The sequence below is a fragment of the Macrotis lagotis genome, chromosome 2 (genome assembly GCF_037893015.1).
Source record: "Macrotis lagotis isolate mMagLag1 chromosome 2, bilby.v1.9.chrom.fasta, whole genome shotgun sequence".
In the NCBI taxonomy this organism is placed as follows: Eukaryota; Metazoa; Chordata; class Mammalia; order Peramelemorphia; family Peramelidae; genus Macrotis; species Macrotis lagotis.
The window spans coordinates 78,649,285-78,672,290 of NC_133659.1; the positions used below are offsets into that span (position 1 = coordinate 78,649,285).

The following is a 23,006-nucleotide window of genomic DNA, read 5'->3' on the forward strand; positions in this document are numbered from 1 at the left end:
CAATTTCTCCAAAGCTCTGCCAAAAATCCCTTTGAGGAGCTGGTGGTTTTTCTCTATTGCTTTTTATTTTCTATATAAAATTGTTAGAAATAATGAGAGGAATGACTTTATTTTGCTTTGCTAGTTTAGGACAGTTAGAAGATGTGTCCTGGGTTCCCTTTGGCTCTCTCTGTAGATTCTCTCTGGAGTAGTCAAAGAACAGAGAGAAAAATCAAGCATATGGAATATACCTTCTGAAAGAACATGAGGCCTCATGCTTGTCACTTCTTATCCCTAATCAAAAATTTCTTTCCTCATGAAGATTGTCTTCTATGTCTTCATCAATATATTTTTTCTTTTTGAAAGACTTTTCTCTCACAAAAAAAGCCCTTCAAGGTCTTTGCATCTATATAGGGATTGCTTTAGCAGATGATGTTGCCCCTAGTAACAGCTGCCTTTTATAGACTGCCTCTGAAACAAACCCTCTCAGAACAATTAAAAATTTTTTTTTAATCTTTAAGATAGGCAAATTTTAACAGAAACGAGACATGATTTTCAAGAGTTTTTATGACAAACCTCATTAAAACATAGCTCTCTTACAGATGTGGCTATAACATTCCCTAAGACATTATCACAAACAATAATAATGGTTAGCATTTATGTAGTACTTTAGGATTTTCAGAGCACTTTCTAAATATTATCTCATTTATCCTCAAAACAACCCTAGGAAGTAGTTTCTAGAATTTTCCCCATTTTACATATGAGAAAACTGAGGCAAAGAGAGGTGAAATGACTTGCCCAGGATCCCACTCTATGCACTGCCCAACTAGCTACCTAAACCTACAATCATGACAGGTAATAGTACCATTGGCATAGCACTGGGATTAGCTCTACATTAGTATTTTCAATAGTTTTTGTTTATTTTATTGACCCTATAATTCCATTGGTATAAATAATGCAAATAAGCAACTTCCTCTAATTTACAGTCTTAGAGAGCTGACTTAGGTGATCACTGAGAGGGCAGGGCAGTTACCAAGGGTCACTCAGCCAGCATGTGTCTCTGATGAGACTTGGAGTCAAGGTCTTCCTGCCTTTGAGGCAGCAGTCATTTCAGATGTGTCTCATTCTTCAGGGCCCCATTTGGGGCTTTCTTAGCAAAGATTCCTCTTTGCCATTTTCTTCTCCATTCATTTTACAGTTGAGGAAACTGAGGCAAACAAGGTGAAGTGACTTGCCCAGTGTCACACAGTTAGTAAGTATCTGAGGTTAAATTTGAACTCAGATCTTCCTCATTCCAGGCTAGACACTCTATGTACTATGGTGACACCTAGTGGCTCTGAGGCAGCTCTCTTGAGGGTTTACCATGTCTGTTTGCCACACAATGGTGAGAGGTGCAGGCTGTAATGATCCTCAGATTTGATGCATGCTAACTATATGATCATGGGAAGTCAGCTAACTCCCCTGAGTCTCAGTTTGTTAATTTTTTTTTTTTTTAGGTTTTTGCAAGGCAATGGGGTTAAATGGCTTGCCCAAGGTCATACAGCTAGGTAATTATTAGGTGTCTGAGGTCAGATTTGAACTCAGGTCCTCCTGACTCCAGGGCTGGTGATCTGTCCACTGCGCCACCTGGCCATCCCAGTTTGTTAATTTTTTAAAAAGGAATAATAACAATAATAACAATAATAATAATAATAATAATAAAAATAATAATAATGTACCACCTTACCCTCCCAGGGGCTTATTTTGAGGAAAGGACTTTGTAAACTATAGAAATATGAATTATGATTAATTTTTCATCTTTCAAACAGTCCAAAGTCAAGCTTCAATAGAAATTAGGGGAAAACTTTCAATGAACATAGAATAAAACCCTCATCCCTTCCTAGTACCCTCATGACATTCCCAGTATTGTGTTATATCAAAGACTTACTTCTCCATCCTGTAAAAGACTATGCCTCGTTGGAAATAAGCCACTGCTAAGTGTTTGTCTCGGTTTATGCTCCTGGTAAGGGCCTGTAAAAGAGAGAAAGTGGTTTCATGTTGGTATGCAAGAGAAAGAAACTGGTGATAAGAGCCAAGATGACTACTTGGCTGAGAGCTGAGGATGCTAATGTCTGGAAGAGAAGATTCTGGAGTCTGGGCAGAGGGAACCAGCTTTTTTATGGCCACCTGTGAAGACAACAAAGGTATAAAATCAGAAGGGAAAATCAAGAAAGAAAAGGAGTTAGGAGAACAGTAGGAGATGTGGAGGAGAAGAGAAATGAAGTTCAAGAAGATTTTTAAAAATTAAGAATAGAAGGAAAATGGAGATAAATACATACACACATAAACAGACATTGTATATATGTTTATATACACGTGTGTCACTTAATGTATATATGTATTTATATCTCTATCATCTATTTCTCTATCATTTACAATATTCCATTCCAACCTTCTCCATTGTTGCTGAGCTTTTGACAAAAAGGGTAAACTTTAAAAATATCAGCAATGAGTATAGATGCCCTAATATTCTAAACCTAACTCTCTATTTTTCTCTTTGTCTAAACACTTTCTAGGAAGACTCACGTTTTCTCTCCTGTGCATCCTATTTGCCCTTTGAACAAATAGCTATTTACTAAGAAACTGACTCTTTCTTCTTGAAGCAAACATGTCTGTCTACATTCTAATATTTAACATGTATATGTATATGTATATATATGCATATACACATACATATAGACAGAAAAACAGACAGATAGATAGATAGATAGATAGATAGAGATAGAGATATTAAAGCTAGAATCTATTTGTGGAGTACCTCTGGGCTCGCCTGTTTGACTATCTGACCTGACACATCAATCTGTGCATGAATTTAATGCCCTATAAATGCTGGGATAACTCTGGAAGCCTTTGCTGATCCCAACTCTGTATTTCCTCACCCCAAGCTGATAATCATTTCCCCCCCTCCTTCCATCCCTAGAGCTCACATGGACTCGGTAAGTGAGTTACTCTAAGACTCATGAGCTCCTGAAGGTAGTGCTGGGTGAGGGTCCCACCTTGTATAGAAGCCAAAAAAGACTTGAAGGTTTCAGAACATAAGTCCCCTTGAGACATAGGGATGTTTGTTTCTAGGCTGTATTGTGGAGAAAACATGTGCATACCCTATATCCCAAAAGTATATTTTCCTGGATGTTGGCACCCTAGGATAAATGTCCAAGGGCCCTATCAGTTGAGAGAAATGAAATGGACTCATACATGTCCATTTGCTATGTGTAAAGACCAGATCTTTCCTGACTACATATACTCTTCCCACCATTCCATGATAACCTATATTTAACTTACTCTAGTAGGGGAATATGGCACATACATAGAAAACTATAAGGAAAGGTCTCATGGAGGAGGTAGCCTAATTTACAGGTATCATTAAAACCTTTTACAATTTGATTTTCCTCCATCTTCTCCTCAGGCATCTTTTTATCTAGTTGAGAAAATGGTTCTGGTTGGCATAAAAGATTAAACTTTATGCTTCTCCCATCCTGCTAAGATGTTTAGTATATAATAGGTACTTAGTAATTGCCTAATGATTTAGAGATTAACATGAGATAGTATAAAAACATGAGCTAAGTGGTCTGGTCCAAGTGGCACAAGAAGAAGCCTTCAAAGAAGGCTTCCCAAAAAGGACAGATCTCAATGGATGAATCCCATTTGAAGATGGAGAAAAGACCATCCCACATCTAGAGACAAGATTGCATGTAGAGACACCACAAAAGCATAAATCAGGGGTAAGGGTCCATTACTCACCTTTTCTGCCTCCTTCATGTTTTCCAGAATCATGTAGATGCAGCCAATATTGAAGGAGATCCGGGAATGGGGGTCCTGAACCCCGGTGAAGGCCTCTAGGGCTCCCTGCCAGTCCTTCTTATCTGCTGCCAGTACTCCTTCATTCCAAAGGCGGATTGCCTCAGCCAAGGACATTGCCAGATGAGAATTGGGAGGCAGAGACCACAAACTGTGCTCAAAGTGTAATTTCGAGCTGGCAGATCAGGGGTGGAGGAGAAATGTTGAGTGGAGAGGTAGTCTACCCCACCAGGGCCTGTTCCCTCCTGTCTCTCCTTGACTCCCTTATTCTTAGCTGGGCAGAGAGAAGTTTTTTTGTTTTTTGTTTTTTTTCTTTCAAGGAGGCCTCAGAAGAAGACCTAGTCTTCCCCAAATCGAGTTCTCTGTGTTGTAAGCATATCAGGAAGTGTCTTCACCTTTTAGTAATCCTGCTGAGAGACAGGGGGAAGAAAGGAGGTGGAGGGTGGAGAGGAAAGTAGGGGTGGGGAAAGAGAGGAAGTACAACAAATATGGCCTGCAATGGATCAGTTCCTCTAAATATTTCTGCTCTGTCATGATCAGTCCCTCCCACTAAGTATTACCCTCTTAACTTGTGCTTCTAGGCCATGCTCCGTATCTTTTTACCTGTGTGATCTTGAATTAGTCACTTCCTCAGTTTCCTTATCTGTAAAAGGAGGAGATTGGATGTAGTGCTTCAGTCAAAAGTTCTCCTGAACTCTTTTAGAATTGAAGTTCATGAAATATTTTTAGCAGCTCTTTTTTGGTGATGGCAAAGAATTGGTTACTTGAGGGATACTCATCAATTAGCAAACGGTTAAACATTGTTATGGTTTGGGAATATGATGGAATGGTAAGAACTGAAGAAAAGAATGGCTTTAGAAAAACCTGAGAAGACTCACATGAACTGATACACAGTGAAAAGGGTAGAACCAGGGGAACAATGTATACATGATCACAATATTGTAAAGACAAACAAAAATTATTAACTAGCTACTATTCCAGAGAACTCAAGATGGAACCTGTTACCTACCTCATGAGGGAGAAGTGGATAGATTAAGAGCACAAACTGACTTTTTTTTTTAGTCTTGGTCAATACAAGAATTTTTTTTTCTTGATTATTCATGTTTATAATAGGAGTTTTAGTTTTTTTTTCCTTTCTCACTGAGGTGGAAAGGAGTGGACAGGTGGGAGGCAGAACACATGGATCTGAAAATAAGATGAAATTTAATTTTAATAAATCAACCAAGAATCTAAGGAACTTCCTCAAATCTCTAGAGCAGGAGTGGGAAAGCTTTTTTCCTGTCAAGGGCCATTTGGATATTTGTGATATCATTTGTTACAATGTGACATCACTGATACAAAATTATCAACTTAAAAATTAATCTGTGGTTGCCTTCGCCAGGCCAGATCAAATGATTTTTATGGGTTTTATATGGCCCACAGGCCATATATTCTGTGCTCCCTGATCTAAAGCCTCACTATCTTAGCTTAGGATGCCCATTTCCAGTGACCCTTTGTTCCAAGGAAGAATATTTTCTTTCACTTTCTCCAAAAAATGATGTTAGAGCCTTTTCCAGCTCTGCTCTCTTTTATGAAAACTCAGAATATTTACAGAAATCCCAGAAGCTAAACATGACTGTTGTTAGTCCAGTAGGGAAAGCTGGATCATAAAGATGAGAAAAGACTAGCCAGGGACAAGAGCTTTGGAGATTACAGAGGACTCCTGCTCATATTCAAATTATTTTTAACCAACACATTTAATTGGGAAGATGCAGAAAGTTTGCTAATACTGTTTCAGAAACTAGCTTTCCTAACAGTATATTAGCAGAACCATAGGATCCTTGGGGGGAAGAAAAAGGAAAGGAAGTGAGAAAGACTTTATTCAGAGAGACAGTGTATCTGTAGGAAGTAGGTGTTCTTGGGTGTCTTTCTCTTTGTATCTATTAATGAGTTTTCCTTTTTCTGTGAATGTTTCTCACTCCTAGTTTCAGAGGATCATAACTTTAGAAGTGGAAGGAACTTTACAAATTATTTAGGCCAAGTACTCATTTTTATAGGTGAGGAAGCTGAAGTCCAGAGAGGTGACAAAGTGACTAGCTCAATGTTGCCCAGGTAATAAGTGATAGAGACAAAATTTGAACTCAAGACTTTTTACTTCAAAGGCAATCTTTGTAAAAGATTTTCCAGAATCATGTAGATGCAGCCAATATTGAAGGAGATCGGGGAATGGGGGTCCTGAACCCCGGTGAAGGCCTCTAAGGCTCCCTTCCAGTCCTTATCTGCCACCAGTACTCCTTCATTCCAAAGGCGGATTGCCTCAGCCAAGGACATCGCCAGATGAGAATTGGGAGGCAGAGACCACAAACTGTGCTCAAAGTGTAACTTCGAGCTGGCAGAGCAGGGGTGGAAAATTGTAAATTCTTCTCAACTATTTCCATACCTGGCTGTTTTCATTGTAACCATCAACCTGATTCCCCTCTCACTGGAGTCTTAGACTCTACCCCTTGTGGACAGGAGGAACCAACAGAGGAATTTTCACTGCATCTTGCCTAGATACTGACATCCATACCACTTCATTTACTCCCTTTCTCTGATTTCCAGATTCCCTTTTTATGTTGTCCTTCATTAAAACAGAATTTCATTGAGGTAGGTCTTGTTTGCTTATAGTTATAACATCATACTTAGCAGAGTATCTGGCACATATTAAATGATTAATAAATGTTTCCTCCATCCATTCATCCATCCATCCATCCATCCATCCATCCATCCATCCATCCATCCATCATCTGTCAATCCTTCCTTCCTTCCTCTTTCTTTCTCTTTCTTTCTTTTGTTCTTTCTTTCTTTTTCTCTCTCTTTCTTCTCTCATTCTCTTCCTTCCTTTCTATGTATGTATGTATGTATGTATATGCATGTATGTATGTATCTATCTATCTATCTACTTATCTGTGGCAGCTAGGTGGTGCAGTGAATAGAGCACTGGCTTTGGATTCAGGAGGACAGGTGTTTGACTCTGGCCTCAGACACTTGATTCTAACTAGCTGTCTGACCTTGGGCAAGTCACTTAATCCTGATTGCCTTGAATTCAGGCTACCTCCAGTTGTCCTGATCCATATGTGGTTACTGGACCCAGATGGCTCTGGAGGAGAAAGTGAGACTAGTGACTTAGCACAGCTCCCCTCAGTCAAATTCAGTTCACATGCTTGTCATGGCATCACCTCAATGTCATGGTCTTCTTCGAGAATGAAGGACAAACATTCTATCTATCTATCTATCTATCTATCTATCTATCTATCTATCTATCATCCATCTAATATTTTCCTGTGTGTTTGACTATATTATTGAGCTACCTGAGGACTGAGTTCAAATTGTATAATTATGGAGTGATTAGTTCATGTCATACCACAGAGTTGACAAGGTCATCTTTGGTTTATGTTTTAGGATCATAGGATCATTCATCACTTCTGAGATCACTTCCCTTATTCTATTTTTAACATTTCCTTTTCTGAGGAATATTTTAGAAATCTTGAAAGTTTGATCATTGGATGGTCAGGGTTAAGAGCATGACAATATAAATTAAAATTTTCCATCCCCCATTAGGAAAAATTGGGACAATTGGAGAAGGATTGGGAAGCTTATGGAGTCTCTCCTGAAAATTTAAATCTTTTCTCTATTGTCTTTAAAAGATCAATATAGTAAAACTGGACTAAGGTGAAACTTATAGATCCTTTTGAAGGCTCACCTTCCTATGTTCAAATCTGACTCAGATATTTACTGGTTGTGTAAACCTAGGCTAGTTACTTGATTCTGTTCACTTCAATCTCCTCATTTGTAAAATGGACTAGAGAAGAAATCTTTGCCAAGAAAACCCAAATGGGATCACAAAAAGTCAGACATGATTGAAAATGACTACAGAATATTGTTTTAAAAAGCACAGAATAATAAAATGTAAATGATTACAAAGAATATAATTTATGTTGAAACTTCATTGTTCAATTATTTTTCAGTCATGCCTTATTTTTCATGACCCCATTTGAGTTTGGTTTTTTCCCTGGGCAAAGATATTAGAGTAGTTTGTCATTTCCTTCTCCAGATCATTTTACAATTGAGGAAACTGAGAAAAACAGGGTTAAGCAATTTGCCCAGGGTCACACTACGAGTGTCTGAGATTTCTTGTCTCCAGGCCTGTTGCTCTGTCCACTGTGTCACCTAGCTGCCCTATATGGAAATACAATTCTCAGCTATTTTTAAAATGAGTTTGTAAACCTCCAAAGGAAGAACCCCAATACAAGCTGTCTCTAAGTTCTCTTCTACCTCTATATCTTTGATTCCTTTTCCTTATGTTCATTATTACAGTATTTAGCATTTAATTGATGTGACTAATTCTACTTCCACAGCTAAAATTTAAGCTTATTGAGAGCAGGTACTATATTTCATATACCATAATGGGTACTTAAACATACCCAGCACTTAGCACAGTATACAGCAGCCGCTTAATAAATATTTATTGGCTGGTTGACTGATTAATTGAAGAATAAAAAGGCATTCCATTCAGTGACTTTTCAGAAGCACGATAGTCACCTACACCAAAGCACTGTGTTAAAACATTACTCATGGGACTAATGCTGAGTGAGATGAGCAGGACTAGAAAAACACTGTACACCCTAACAGCAACATGGGGGCGATGATCAGCCTTCATGGACTCGCTCATTCCATCAGTGCAACAACCAGGGACAATTTGGGGCTGTCTGTAATGGAGAATACCATCTATATCCAGATAAAGAACCATGGAGTTTGAACAAAGTTCAAGGACTATTCCCTTTAATTTAGAAAAAAAAACTGATATGTTATGTCTGATCTTGTTATCTCTTATACTTTTTGTTTCTTCCTTAAGGATATGATTTCTCTCTTATCACATTCAATTTGGATCAATGTACAACATGGAAACAATGTAAAGACTGACAGATTGCTTTCTGTGGGGGGGAGGGAAGTAAGATTAGGGAAAAATTGTAAAACTCAAAATAAATAAAATCTTTAAATAAAAAAAAAAGCATTACTCATGGAGCCAAAAAGGGAGCCAGAAATACAAGTATCCCTCATGGAACTGGACGTGGCCAGAGCTCACAGAGACGTGAGCCAGTGGGCTCTGGTCAGAGAGATGAGGGAGCAGGCCCTTCCCTACAGCTCCCAGTTCTGGTGTAGATGTTATCAGTAGTGATATGCCTCCTCATTTACCTCAAGGCTGAATCCTATTATATCCAGGCACAATTCAACCTGGGCTTTCAAATTATTGGCTGTCTCCTTCTCTGTCTTCTCTCCTCATCTTCCTGCCTGCTCTCCTCCCCACTCCTTTTCCACCTCTCTCCTCTCCCCCTTTTCCCCCTCCTCTCCTCTCCTCCCCTCCCTTCTTCTGCTCGACTCTCCTCTTCTTTCAATTTGCTGCCTGAACCAGAAAAATGAGATCTTTTTAGTCAGCTGCCCTCCCATCTGGAATTTCTCTTCTCTCCATTCTTTCCCAACCCTTGCCCATAAATGTTGCAGAGACATTAAACAAGGAATCACATGGGGAAATAAATGAACTTTCAAAGCCTCATAAGGTGATTCTCTAACTTTTCAAATATGAGATCTCTTTGATAAAAGATATACTTTTAGTAACAGTGTTTGACAAAGACATAATAGCCTTATTTTTGTATTTCAGGAAGAAAAGAATCTATATGTATAGGAATATTTATAACAGCTCCTTTCTGGTGGCAGGGAACTGGATATTGAGGAGAGACTTAGCAGTGGGGGAAGTGTTGAACAAATTGTGATATATGATGAAAATGAAATGCTGTTCTGTTATGGAAAATGATGAACAGGACACTCTCAGTAAAAAACTTACATGAGCAGAGGCAATGGGAAGTGCACTGTATACACAGTTAACAGCAGTGTTGTAGGATGTTCAGTTGTGAATGGCCTACTTTTTCTCACAATGCTGTGACCCAAGAGAACTCTAAAGGACTTATTATAAAGAATACTATACATCTCAAAGAGAAAGAAGACAGAAGCATGCTTTATTTTTCCACTTTATTTTTATTGAGGTTTCTCATATTTTGGGGGGGTTATGTTTACTTTTACAACCTGGTTATTGTAATGTTTTTCATAACTATGCATTTTTTAACCTACAAAGTAACTTGCTTTCTCAATGAAGGGGAGTAGGCTAGTGGGAGGAAGGGAGAGAATTTGGAACTTAAGGTTTTGGAAGTGAATGTTGAAATTTGTTTTTGCATATAACTGGAGGGGAAAAATTAAATAAAATTAAAAAAAATGTATTGGAAACTAGATTGGAAAATGTGAAGATGGGAAAGACCTTAGAGGGGAAAAAACCTGAAGAGAATACTTTTAGATTAAGATGAATAAAAAACCTCATAAATTAAAAAAGGTATTTTATCACAATAGAAGTATATACATTTAAAATGCATATACAAACTATAGATGATGTAAAAAGATTCATTATAATTTTTTTTTTGGAAAAGGGGAAAGAATTGAGGACAGTTTTTATCTTGTTTTGTTCCATTTCATTTTGTGTTTAGGTGCTTTAGAAGGACCTTTGACTGCCCAACTCAACCTCCTCAGCCTCTTTCCATTACTTAGAAACAGTTTTCCTTCTGAAATAATAACTTGTATTTCTATAGTTCTTCAAGGTTTACAAAAGACTTTAGTCACAGGCATTCTGAAAGGAAGGTAGTGTAAACTTCAATATACCTATTTTACAGATTTTTTTATAATTTATTTTTTTTTATTCTCATTTTGTACAAATGTTTTTTTTACATTAATAAAATATTCTTGTTTACAAGTAAACAAAATACCCCTCCTCCCCCATGAATATAGATAGACTTGCTTGGTCGAAAAAAGTAAAGGGGAGAGAAAAAAAATTAAAATTAAAAAAATAATAGTAATAATTGTAGGTATGGCCAGGTGGTGCAATGGACAAAGCACCAGCTCTGGAGCCACGAGCACCCGAGTCCACATCCAGCCTCGTAAACCCAACCATCACCCAGCCCTGTGACATGCAAGCCACCCGATCCCCACTGCCCTGCTAAAACCAAAAAGAAGAAAAAAAAAGACCCAAAATAAAATAAAATAGTAATGATAGTAGGGGTGGCTGGGTGGCAGACAGAGCATTGGCCCTTGAGCCAGGAGCACCTGGGTCCGAATCCGACCCCAGGCACCCAAATATCACCCTGCTATGTGGCCCCAGGCAGGCCACCCAGCCCTACTTGCCCTGCACCCTCCCCCAAATAATAATAACAAAAAATGTGCTTGAGTCTTTGTTTCAACACCAACAACTCTGTCATGGGTGGATCTCATTCTTTATGATAAGTCCATCACAAAAGTTACTTCCATATTTTTCCACCGTTGCCATTGCTGATCGCAACTCCCTCCTTTCTTATTTCTCCACTACCATGTACTCTATTTTCTCTCTCCTTTCACTATGACTCTGCTGTAGGGTAGCTGAGTGGCACAGCAGACAGATCCCTGGTCCTGGGGCCAAGAAGCCCTGAGCCCCCATACCACCCCTTAGGCCCAGCATCCACCTGGCCCTATGGTCCTGGGCAGGCCTTCCAATCCCAGCCCCTTGCATGAAGTAAGAAAGAAAATGTGTTATATCTGACCAGTCTCCCCCGTGGTCCATCCTCTCCTCCATCACTCACATCCCCACCCCTTCCCCCTGCTCCCCGCTCCTTCTTACTCCAGATGTCTATACCCCATTGAGTATATATGCTGTTTCCTCTCCTAGCCACCTCTGCTGAGAGCAAAGGTTCCCTCATTCCCCCTTGCCTCCCCCCCCCTTCCATATCATTGCAATAGCTCATTGTAATAAAAAAAAATCTTATGTGAAATATCTTGGACTATTCCCCCTCTCCTTTTTTCTTTCTCCCATTCCATTTCCCTTTTTTTCTATTGACTCCATTTTTATACCATATTTTATCTCCAAATTCAGCTTTCTACTGTGCTTCAACTATAAAAGCTCCCTCTACCTGCTCTATTAACTGAGAAGGTTCATATGAGTATTATCAATGTCATTTTTCTATGCAGGAATACATGCAGTTCATTCTCATTAAGTCTCTCATATTTCCCCCCCTCCTCCAATCTCCATGCTTCACCTGAGTCCTTGTATCTGAAGATCAAACCTTCTGTTCAGCTCTGGCCATTCCAAAAGGAACATTTGAAATTCCCCTGGTTCATTGAAAGTCCATCTTTTTCCCTGGAAGAGGACATTCAGCCTTGCTGGGTAGTTCATTCTTGGCTGCATTCTAAGCTCTTTTGCCTTCCAGTACATTGTATTCCAAGCCCTACGAACTTCCAATGTAGTTGCTGCTAAGTCCTGTGTGATCCTGACTGCAGCTCCACGATATTTGAACTGTGTCCTTCTGGCTGCCTGTAATATTTTCTCTTTGACTTGGGAGTTCTGGAACTTGGCTATAATATTCCTAGGGGTTGGGTTTTTGGGATCTCTTTCTCTGGGGGATCAGTGGATTCTCTCCATTTCTATTTTGCCCTCTGCTTCTAGAATATCAGGGCAATTTTCCTGTAGTAATTCTTTGAAAATGATGTCAAGGCTCTTTTCCTGATCATGACTTTCAGGTATTCCAATAATTTTTAAATTATCTTTCCTAAGTCTGTTTTCCATATCAGTTATTTTTTTCAATGAGATATTTCACATTTTCTTCTTATTTTTCATTTTTTTGTTTTGAAGTATTGATTCCTGATTTCTGGTAAATTCATCAATCTCCTTGAATTCTATTCTTTGTCTGAAGGATTTGTTCTCCTCAGAGAGTTTTCTTATCTCTTTTTTCCATCTGGCCAATTTTGCTTTTTAAAGCATTCTTCTCCTCAATAACTTTTTGAACTGTTTTGTCCATTTGACCTAAGCTGTTTTTTAGCATGCTATTTTCTTCAGCATTTTTTTGGATTTCCTTGACTAAGCTGCTGACTTCATTTTCATGTTTTTCCTGCATCTCTCTCCTTTCTTTTCCCAGTTTTTCTTCCAACTCCCTCATTTGATTTTCAAAGTCTTTTTTGAGCTCTGTCATAGCGTGAGCCCAATTTCTGTTTTTCTTGGAGTCTTTAGATGCAGGAGCTTGTGCTTCCTCATGTTCAGACTGAGTATTTTGATCCTTCTTGGGCTCATTTGCAAAATATTTCTCAATAGTTTTCCTTTTGTTTCTCTGCTTGCTCATTTTCCCAGCCTGGGCCTGGTTTGGGGTGCTTCCTGAGCTTTTGGGACATTCCCACAAGGGTCTCAGTGTGTGAGGCTCTGTCCTCCCTCCTGGTCTGTGAATGACCATAAGTGCCCCCCCTCTGCCACGGGGCCAAGGTGGGGGGGGCCTGCTGTTCTATGGGGGGGGGGCCTAGACTGCGATCAGGATCTGAATGTGGTCAGAGCCCCAGAGTCCTGTTCCAGGGGCAGAGGACAGAGCTCTGCAGTCTCTCTTCACTCCCCTCCCTCAGCTCAATGGGCTCATGCCCTGGGGGCTCCTGCTTACCAGCTCTGCCTGCTTCTGTTTTGGCTCTGGGCTGCAGAAAGACCAAGCTGCTCCCTGTGTGCCCCGAGGGCTGGGCTCCACGTGCTTGCTCTGGCAGGGGTCCCCCTCTGTTCCCCCACTTTGTGCTGGTGCTCCCCGGGGTGCAGCTCAGGAGACTCCCCCGCTGCTGTGAGCTGAGGCTCCCAGCACCCTGGGGCTGCCTCCGGGAGGCTGAAGTTCTTTGGCTCTGGTGTGTCACCCCTCCGACCCCGGAGAGCAGAGCCTTTCTGCTCTTTTCCAGGTTACCTTGAGTAGGAGAACTGCCTCACTGGGTCCCTTTGTGGGTTCTGTCTCTTGAAAGTTTAGTTAGAGTCCTTAGCTGATGAGTTTTATCAGAGAGCTCCTAGGACTCGATCCCTTCTTGTGGCCATCTTAGCTCTGCCCCCTCTCATTGTAATTTTTAAAAGAGCACACATACATATATGTCATGGTCAACAGGCTTATTTGTTAAAGATCAAAATAGTCATGGTTGATACCCATGTTAGACTCTTTCTAATAACTCTGCCATCCCTCTAGGGTCCATAAACCTGGGGAAGTTATTCCTGGGTTGGCAGCAGTTCATATTGGAAAAAGTTCTATGAGGTGGTAAGTCATAGTTGACCATAAGCTTAATATGATCCAGTGGTATGATATAGTTGCTAAGATACCTAACACTCTAAAATAGTATTAATAAAAAGTATAGTGAATGGATCAAGAGAAGAAATAATCCCACTGTGTTCCGTTGTGGTCAGAAACCACATATGGAATATTATGTTCAGTTGAGTATGTGATAGGGGGAAGAAGGAATCTCACTGCTCTAAGGAACCCCAGGGGAGGAAACTCCAGCAATGCAGATTGCTACCTTCTCTGCAATGAACAATCTTTGGGAATTGCTTAGTTCTGAGAAGTTTAGTCATCTGCCATGGGTCATATAGCCAGTATGTCACATTCAAAACACAGATGTGTAGGGAAATGTTTAATAGCAGTTGTGGGAGGGAAATGAGGGGTGGGACAACACTTTTAAGTTTAATCTTCATTTTTAACATTCTCTATCACTTTAACTCTAAACACTCAATAAAACAAGACCTGATTGATTTGCAGCATTTTCAAGGCTCACCCTGGACATTTAACAATAGGCTCTTTAAGGTCAGTTCAAATTGGCTCCAGTGCACTTTGGGATCAGACTTGAACCTATCTTCCTGTCTTTGCATCAACTCTCTTTTGACACACTCCCTTTTCTTGGTTCTTCAAGACAGCCTTGATTTTTTTATTTTTATTTATTTTTAGTTTTTTGCAAGGCAAATGGAGTTAAGTGGCTTGCCAGAGGCCATACAGCTAGGTGATTATTAAGTGTCTGAGGCAGGATTTGAACTCAGGTCCTCCTGACTCCAAGGCCACACGCTAGGTAATTATCAAGTGTCTCATTGGGAGCCAGGGTCTCTAAAGCTGTTTGACACAGTCGCAGCAAGAAGACTCAAGGCAGTCACACTGCCTGATGGAACAACATTTCCTTTTTCAATATATATATAGGGATTTCATGCATACCAATATTTATAGGTTTATTATTGATTGCAATATTTACTCACCCTAATAGTGGAACGACTATAAAGGAAGGATTTCAGAAAAGTTCCTTGAATAAAATAGATTGTAAACTCTTTCCAAATTTAACTGGACTGCCTCTCTCTGAGGCATACAAAAGTCTTCAACATTATGAAATCTCTGGAAAACCCAACACTGGGAATTCCAAGGAGATGTCAGAATACATACAGGGAAAACAGATACAAGATGGGTCAGATAGAATTACAGGGAAATTAATAGTTTCTCCCCCCCTTACCATACACAGGAATATATGAAAAAGATGATGAGAAAATACTACAGGTGACCAATATGTGAACTCCAGCAGCCTTAGTTTCATGGGAAAGAATAAAAAAGTCACAGAAACTGTGGTTTCTACCAACAAGGACTGGAAGAAAAATTAGTTATTGTTAAGAGTTAACGGATGGGTGGACAAGCATAAAGACCCTCACTATAGATTGTTAAGGAAGTGTATGGAAAAACATTACTTACACAAAAAATATAAAAAACTTTCCATTAAAAGAATTGCTTAATTACTAACTATACAATGTAGAAATAAATAAAGTAACTGACAGGTTAAGGTAATCATGGTCTGAGTAGGGATAAGAAATCAATTAACTATATGATTATTACTTAAACTTGTAATCACCTGATTAAAACTTGTAACTATATGAACTATATGATTGATGATGAAAATTGTACATTCTTGTAACCAAGGAAATCATCCCAGTTTGCTTGCTTGCTTGAAACATACATGATTCTGAGACTATAAAAATAAATCCAAGCAGCTGACAGTCAGTCAACCTGCTCCTGCCTATACCCACTTATTGACTCAACTCATTTCGCCGACTCTATCCCTCCTGTCAGGTTCCAAGGACCCCGCGGAGGCTGGACCCCCACGGTGTCTGAGGCCGGATTTGAATTCAGGTCCTCCTGACTCCAGGGCTGGTGCTCTATCCACTGCATCACCTAGCTGCCCCCAAGACAGCCTTGAAATAGTATGTTGACAAATCCTAGAAATTCTTCAACAGAAGGACAATTATAATACTAAACAGTTAGGGCGTACAAAGAATGCTGGGTTTGGAGTCAAAGAGCCTAGTTTGAATTCTGGCTCCCTCATTTGCTGCCTGGGTGACCTTGAGCAAATTTCCCTGAACCTCAGTTTCCTCCTTTGAAAACTAAGGGGGTTGGACTAGAGATCTTTCAGGTACAAATCCATGATCCTCTATTGATTTCTTCCAAATTGACTCATATATATTTCTCTTCTACATATTTGTTTACCTAATGTTGTTGCTGATGAGATTTGGGTAACTAAATAAAGATAGAGATTGAGAGTTACTGAAAAATGAAGGAATTCATATGCTCCCTGGGACTTTAAAACTGTCCAGGATTTATTACAAATTATTACAAAGCAGACAGGTTAAAACTACTTGAAAAGCAGTAAGCATTTTGAAGACAGGCTAGGTGAAGTTTTAATGAGAGTGATGGAGAGAAAGAGAGAAAGAAGGGACAGGCGGGGGGAGGCTCATGATGCTCTAGAGGGGCTAAGTTGGGAGCACTTGGCCTAAGAAAGAGAGTGAGAGCAAGCCATCATGCGAAGTGGAAGGTAGAATCAAGAAGAAGCCAAAAAGGGTGGCACTTCCTAAATACACTTCTGTGGTGGGTTGGCACTTCGGGAATAGTCTAGCACCTTGCTCAGATATTCTTCAATGGGCAAGCTACATCCTAGTCTTTCTTTTCCCAAGGTGAGTGACCTCTAAGTTAAATCGGAAGCTGAGTGAAGGAGGAATGAAGAGGGGGTACAAATTTTACATTTAACAATGGAGCAATAGAAGTCAGTTTACATTTCAAGAGCAGAGAGAACATTAACAAAATTTAACAGCATAAAAGATTACAAAATTCATTTCTAATTATAAATTCTTTATAATCATAACTGTGCATCAATGTCTCCTCCATTAGAATGTCAACTCCTTGAGGGCAGTAACTAGAATTTGCCTTTCTTTGTTACTTAGTGCTTAGCTCAGCCTCTGGCATGTAATAAGTACTTAGTAAAAATGTATTGATTATTTGACTGACAGTTGAAAGAACTAGACCTGTTTGACCTAAATAAGAGGAAGACTAAGGAAAGAAATGATCACAGTCTTTTAAGTATATGAAAGACAATCATGTAGAAAGGAATTGGCTGTGGCTTCAAAGGAAAGGACTAGGGCAAATGGATAGAAGTTACAAGAAGATCAATTCAAAATCAACATTAGAAAAATCTTTCTAAAAGACATAGCTGTCTAAAAATGAAGTATTACCTTTATGTGAGCTCCTCATCTCTGGAGATATTAGGGAAATTAGGCTAGATGATCATCAGTGATTTTGCAGAAGAGAATCACACATTAGGTAGGAAATTAACTATATAGTTTGTATGATCCTGTGGTTTCTAGCACACCTAATACGAAAGTTGTGGCAATTTTGAGAGATAGGTCAAAATGGTCAAGGACCTTTAAGCATTTTCATTGAGACAGGATCAGGGGAGTAAGAGGACTGAGGGCATCAGCATTTCTCTATAGGGAGGCATGGTCCAACATCCAAACTGCAGAACCATAGTGAGTAAAATTCTTTTCAGAAGTCTTGAAATCTAAGTCACTTTACTATGGAGACTGGCATTTAGGGAGTTGTACAAGACAGAAGCTGAAAGTTTATCTCATTCATAGAGCTATAGGGCAGAATGACTGGCCTTTGCTTCAGGGCACGGAAATTAACTGTAAAATCTCAAAGGTATATATACATATACATATATATATATATATATACATATATATATATATTTATATACATATATATTCTTTAAGTAGTGTAGAAACTGGTTAGCAACCAGCAGCCTAATATTTAGTTTACAAGAATAATTAGATATAGAAAATGCCAAATTCTTGGATTGCTAATATAATGTTCATCTGTGAGCCACTATAGTAATCAATTCCTCCCCCCCACTCAACAAAACTTGTTTTAACTGCTTTTTCTATTTTTTCAATCCTGAATTACAAAACTAAATGCTTATTAATTTAGTGCTATTTACCCAAGACATCAAAATTGCTTACTTTTTCAAGATTTAAGATTGTCCATAAGGATATTGGCTTGTTGTAATGGGCAAAGTCCTGGGTTTGTTAACAGAATATCTAGGCACTAATCTCAACTCTGACATATCAGCTATGTGATTTGTCACAAGCAAGTTATTCCTACATCTTTTTTGAGCCTTAGTTTCTTTATCTGTAAGATGGGGATAACAATGTTTTAATTTCCCAATTTACAGAATTGTTACCAAGTAATGAATTTTGTAATAGCTTTAAGACTCTGCTATTATACTTATTGTTGTCATTATTCACCAATCCTAGACCAAATTTTTCCTTGACTACTTTATCATATCTATTTTTACCCACTGCAGAGTTATTTCATGTTCTCCTGAAAGTAAAATTCCATTGGGCCAAAAATTTTCTGGTTAGGTTAATTATTAAACATGGTAGAAGTCCCTCTTGGAGTCATAACTTTTCACCTGTGATTTCTATCTAATTTTTACCTTTATGACCACATGGTGCAGTGAAAAGCATGGGCTTCAACATCATTCTGAATCCTGGCTCTTCATTTACTAGTTGTGTGATCTTGGGCCAGTCACAACCTCCTGGTGTCTCAGTTTCCTTCTTTGTAAAGTAATCAAGCTGACCCTGAAAGTCTTTTCCAGATCTTATGCTTCACTGAACCCAATCCTTAAGATCAGCACAGACTGGGGAGTCTTTCTAAAACTTTGGTCAGTCTGTAGAAAGATCTTCCAATGATGAAATAACCCATTCTTCTCTTTTCTGTGGAAGCTGTGGTTTGCCTTCTTCCTGATTCTGATAGCCACTCTGATAACCTCTCTCCTTCATTTCCTTAGGGTTCCTAGCAAGTAGCTTAAAAAGGTCAGGGTCATTGCTAGTCATCCTCACCTAGGTCTGGTCACTGGACTCCAATGACTCTGGAGGAGAGAGAATGAAGCTGATGACTTTTGCACAGCTTTGCCTCATCTAAATCCAATTCATTTGCAAGTCAAGATCATCACCCTCTTGATATCATTGGTCCTCTTTGAGAAGGACCAACAATAGTGTCAACAAAAAGCAGAAACAGCAATCTGATTGTTCCAATAGATGGGGGAATACCCACACATCCCACTGATAGCTTAAGGTTCAATCAATCAAATAATCAGCAAGTATCTGATGGACCTGGACCTGGGCTAATCAGGGTTGCAGAGGTCAAGGCTATCCCCAGAAGGCTTTGAGTTAATCATAGTAATAATTCATATAGTAATTTAAGGTCTGAACAATTCTTTACATATCATAACTTCAGTATCTGTGGAGAAATCTTACTGTGATAATTTCTTCCAGTACACAGTACTTCAAAGAAGATGCAATCAGGTTTAAAAGAACATCATAGTCAAAAACACAACTCAAAACAATGCCTAAGGATGTGTTTGAAGGAGGTTAGAATAATCCTATAGGCTCTATCCTTGGCTAAAGTTGAGGAATTCTCAAAATCTTGAATTGGAATTGACTTTGACTTTAAAGGTATTCTTATATACCCTTTATCTATACAAGACATTCCTCTGTAAATAGTTATGAGATAGGCTTTTCTTGAAAATATCCAATGAGGAGGAAGTCACTACCCCCTAGGGCTGCTCATTTTTCTTTCTTTTGGACAGTTCTCATCATTAGGAACTTTTTCTGGACCTGAAGCTTAAGCCTGCCTCTCCATAACTCCTACCCATTGTTCTTAGTTCTAGTCTTTGAAGCTTAACAAATTAGTCTTATCTTTTTTTCATATGATGGTCCTAAAATATTTGGGGACTGAAGCGAAACCTACCTGAGTTTTCTCTTTTAAGTTTAAATAACCCTGGTTCTCTCCATGGATGCTCACTCATGTGAGAATGATTTTAAAAGTCTTCCTGACCTAGTTCACTTTCTTCTGGATAGTCTCCAAATACCCCCGAGCCTCTTTAAAATGTGCAGGTCAGTGCAGACTTTGGCTTCTCCTAGGGGTGGGGCTTTTAATGAACTGAACACAATAGCCCAAAAGAGATTTAACAATGGCAAAGTATGTCAGAACTGTCATCACCACAGACCTGGACACTATGCATCTTTTAATAGATAGTTAGATAAAACATCTATTAAGAGTTTTTAAAGGGCCAGGTACAGGTAGTCATTTAGGATGGGAATACAAGCAACAAGCTGGACTCTGTCCTCATGTAGTTTACATTCTAATAGTAGAAGAGAACATTAAAAAAAGGGAGCTTGGAGATGGGAGGGAAATAGTTTGGAGCTGGTGACCAGAAAGTGAGGTGGAAGACTGAATAGTTCCAAGCTTACCCAGGATGGTTACTGGATTGGAGACCAAGTGTCCCAAAGGGACAACCAGAGTAGAGGCAGCATGGATGGTCCTGATGGCCAGGAAGGGAGGTGGAGGTCTAGATCCAAGCATGATAAGGCTACAAAAGTTGGCTCTTTCACTGGTCATGAGTGGTGTGATAGAGAGAGAGGGCTGGACCTGGAAATAGGAAGATCTACATTCAAATCTGTCCTCAGTCACTTACTAGCTTTGTGATTCTGGGCAAGTCACTTAACCACTAGTTGTCTTCATTTTTCCAACTGTAAAAATGGAGATAATAAATAAATAACTTGGCAAGGTTGTTGTGAGGATCAAGTTAGGTCATATTATAATGCACATAATATGGTGTTTATTTAGTAGGTGCTTAATAAATGTGTATTCCCTTCCTTTTTTTGATGAATTTTTTTTTTTAGGATTTTGTAAGGCAAATGGAGTTAAGTGGCTTGCCCAAGGCCACACAGCTAGGTAATTATTAAGTGTCTGAGGCTGAATTTGAACTCAGGTACTGTGTTCTATCCACTTCGCCACCTAGCTGCCCCTTTGATGAACTTTTATTGAGCCAATCAATCCTCCTACCTTTTTGCAATTTACTGTTTTGAATCCAGATAACAGGAGTTAAAATTTATTCCTATCATTTTCAACTTGTTCATCATTGTAGTCTAAGTTGGTGCTTTTTTGGTTTGTTTCCATTCCAGATTTGTCATTAAACTTATTAACTGTCCTTCCACAAATTTGATAACCTTTATTGTCCTTAAGCTATTCTTAATGTATCAAGGCTAAAGACAGAATGCCTCTAGGGTCATGGAACATACATAGTAGGGTATACATGTGGAGGGACAGCCCATGCCTCCAATGTCTCAGGGCTGCTGATGTCATCAAGCTGCTCCCTCTGGGGCTCTCATGAGGTGATATCTTCTAGATAATTAGTCTTGGTCAGATATGTAGTATCTGTATAAACACCTCAGCATTTCTCTTCTGGTATATGAGGGTCCATGAGGACAAAGTAGTATCTGCTAGATGCATAGATCTCTAGTGGATAAGCATGGTTGCTCCTCAGCATTGCCCTGCTGGTACATGGGAGTCCATGAGGACAAAGTCATGGAACTTCTCCCTTCTTTTATCTTGCTAGCTTGATCTTCAGAAGTCTTTAGTTGGGCACCAATTCTTCCTCACCAGAAGAGCTCAGATTTTAATGTTATTGTTCAGTCATTCACTTGTGTCTGACCCCACAAACCACTGCCCTCCAGGCCCTTCTATCCTCTACTGTCTCTCACAGTCTGTCCTAACTCATGTCCCATGACACTATCTATCCATATAATCCTCTGCTGCCCCGTTTTCCTTTTGTCTTCTGTCTTTGTGAACATCAAGATCTTTCCCAAGCCATCTTGTCTTCTCATTATGAATTCAGGTATCCATCATCATTCTTTTGGTTTAATATCCTCGAGGAAGTTAACAGCCCTCTACAGCACACCCAGGAAAAACTTTCCTAAAGAGAAGCCCTCCTTACCCTTCTCCCCCAAGCAGCTCTGTCCATTTTTCTGGTATTAGCTGGATGGGCTTTTCCTTTTGAGAAAGAGATTACTGACCTGAGACACCAAATGATTTCTTACAAAGTTCAGAGCCAATTGGCTAATGCCCTCAAGTTTAATTCATTTTTTAAAAACAGGAACAAAAAACATTTACAAAATCATTGAAGACCATTCCCACTTCCCCCCCTTTGCCTTAGCTTACAGCTTGAAAGTCTTTATGAAGGGACTCCCATCGGTATTTTGGAGAAATAGTGCCTAGGGAGATAGGGGACATCTCTCTAGCAAAGCCAAGTGCTTTGGTTGTCTGAGAGAAGTCATGGGAAAATGGAGATTCACTGGAGACCAAAGCTGTTTCAGCTATTTATAGGCTTAGGTGAGAATCATCTGCTTTGCCATTTTTTTGCCATTATATATAAAAAAGAGTGAATGTGACTCCCTATTTATTTCCCAATTTGGTAGATAGGGGTAGGAAGCAATGGGGAATGAATGAGATCATTATGGGAGAAGATTGAAAGAAAAGAGGAGCAGGAGCATAAGATAGAGTCTCAGGGGCTTCCTTTTCTTTGCTATTAAACCTTCAACACAGCTGAATCTCAGTCCTGAACATCTTTATTCTTCTGATCCTTATTTTTCAAAAATAGATTACTAATGTGTCCTCAAGAGCATGTTTCTTCTTCTTTTATAAATATCATTTTATTTTTTCAATTATATGCAAAAATAATTTTTAACATTCATTTTTATGTAAGATTTTGAGTTTCATATTTTTCTGTCTCCCTCCTTTCTCTTTCCTTTCCCCATGTTAGTGAGTAATCTGATTTAGGTTATATATGTGCAATTTAACATATTTCCATATGAGTCATGTTGTGAAAGAGGAATTAGAACTAAAGAGGAAAAAAATGAGAAAAAGGAAAAAAACATAAGGTTTTTTCTTTTTTCTTTTTGCAAGGCAAATGGGGGTTAAGTGGCTTACCCAAGGCCACACAGCTAGGTAATTATTAAGGTCTGAGGCTGGATTTGAACCCAGGTACTCCTGACTCCAGGGCCGGTGCTCTATCCACTGCACCCCCTAGCCACCCCAAAACAAAATTTAAAAATGATAATAGGATGCTTTCATTTGCATTCAGAGTCCCTAGTTTTTCCTCTGGATATGGATGGCATT

At 39.2% G+C, this 23,006-nt stretch overlaps 1 protein-coding gene across 1 annotated transcript in view; it reads right to left on the reverse strand.

The window, feature by feature from the left end:
• Positions 1 to 4,243, reverse strand: part of NCF2 (neutrophil cytosolic factor 2) — a 47,025-nt gene extending 42,782 nt beyond the window's left edge. The window contains exons 1-2 of the mRNA XM_074222209.1: positions 3,760 to 4,243; positions 1,907 to 1,989 (exon numbers count right to left, since the gene is read on the reverse strand). Coding sequence (XP_074078310.1) covers positions 1,907 to 1,989; positions 3,760 to 3,933 — 257 coding nt within the window. The 5' untranslated portion in view covers positions 3,934 to 4,243. The remainder of the gene's footprint in view (positions 1 to 1,906; positions 1,990 to 3,759) is intronic.
• Between the last annotated feature and the right edge of the window lie 18,763 nt (positions 4,244 to 23,006).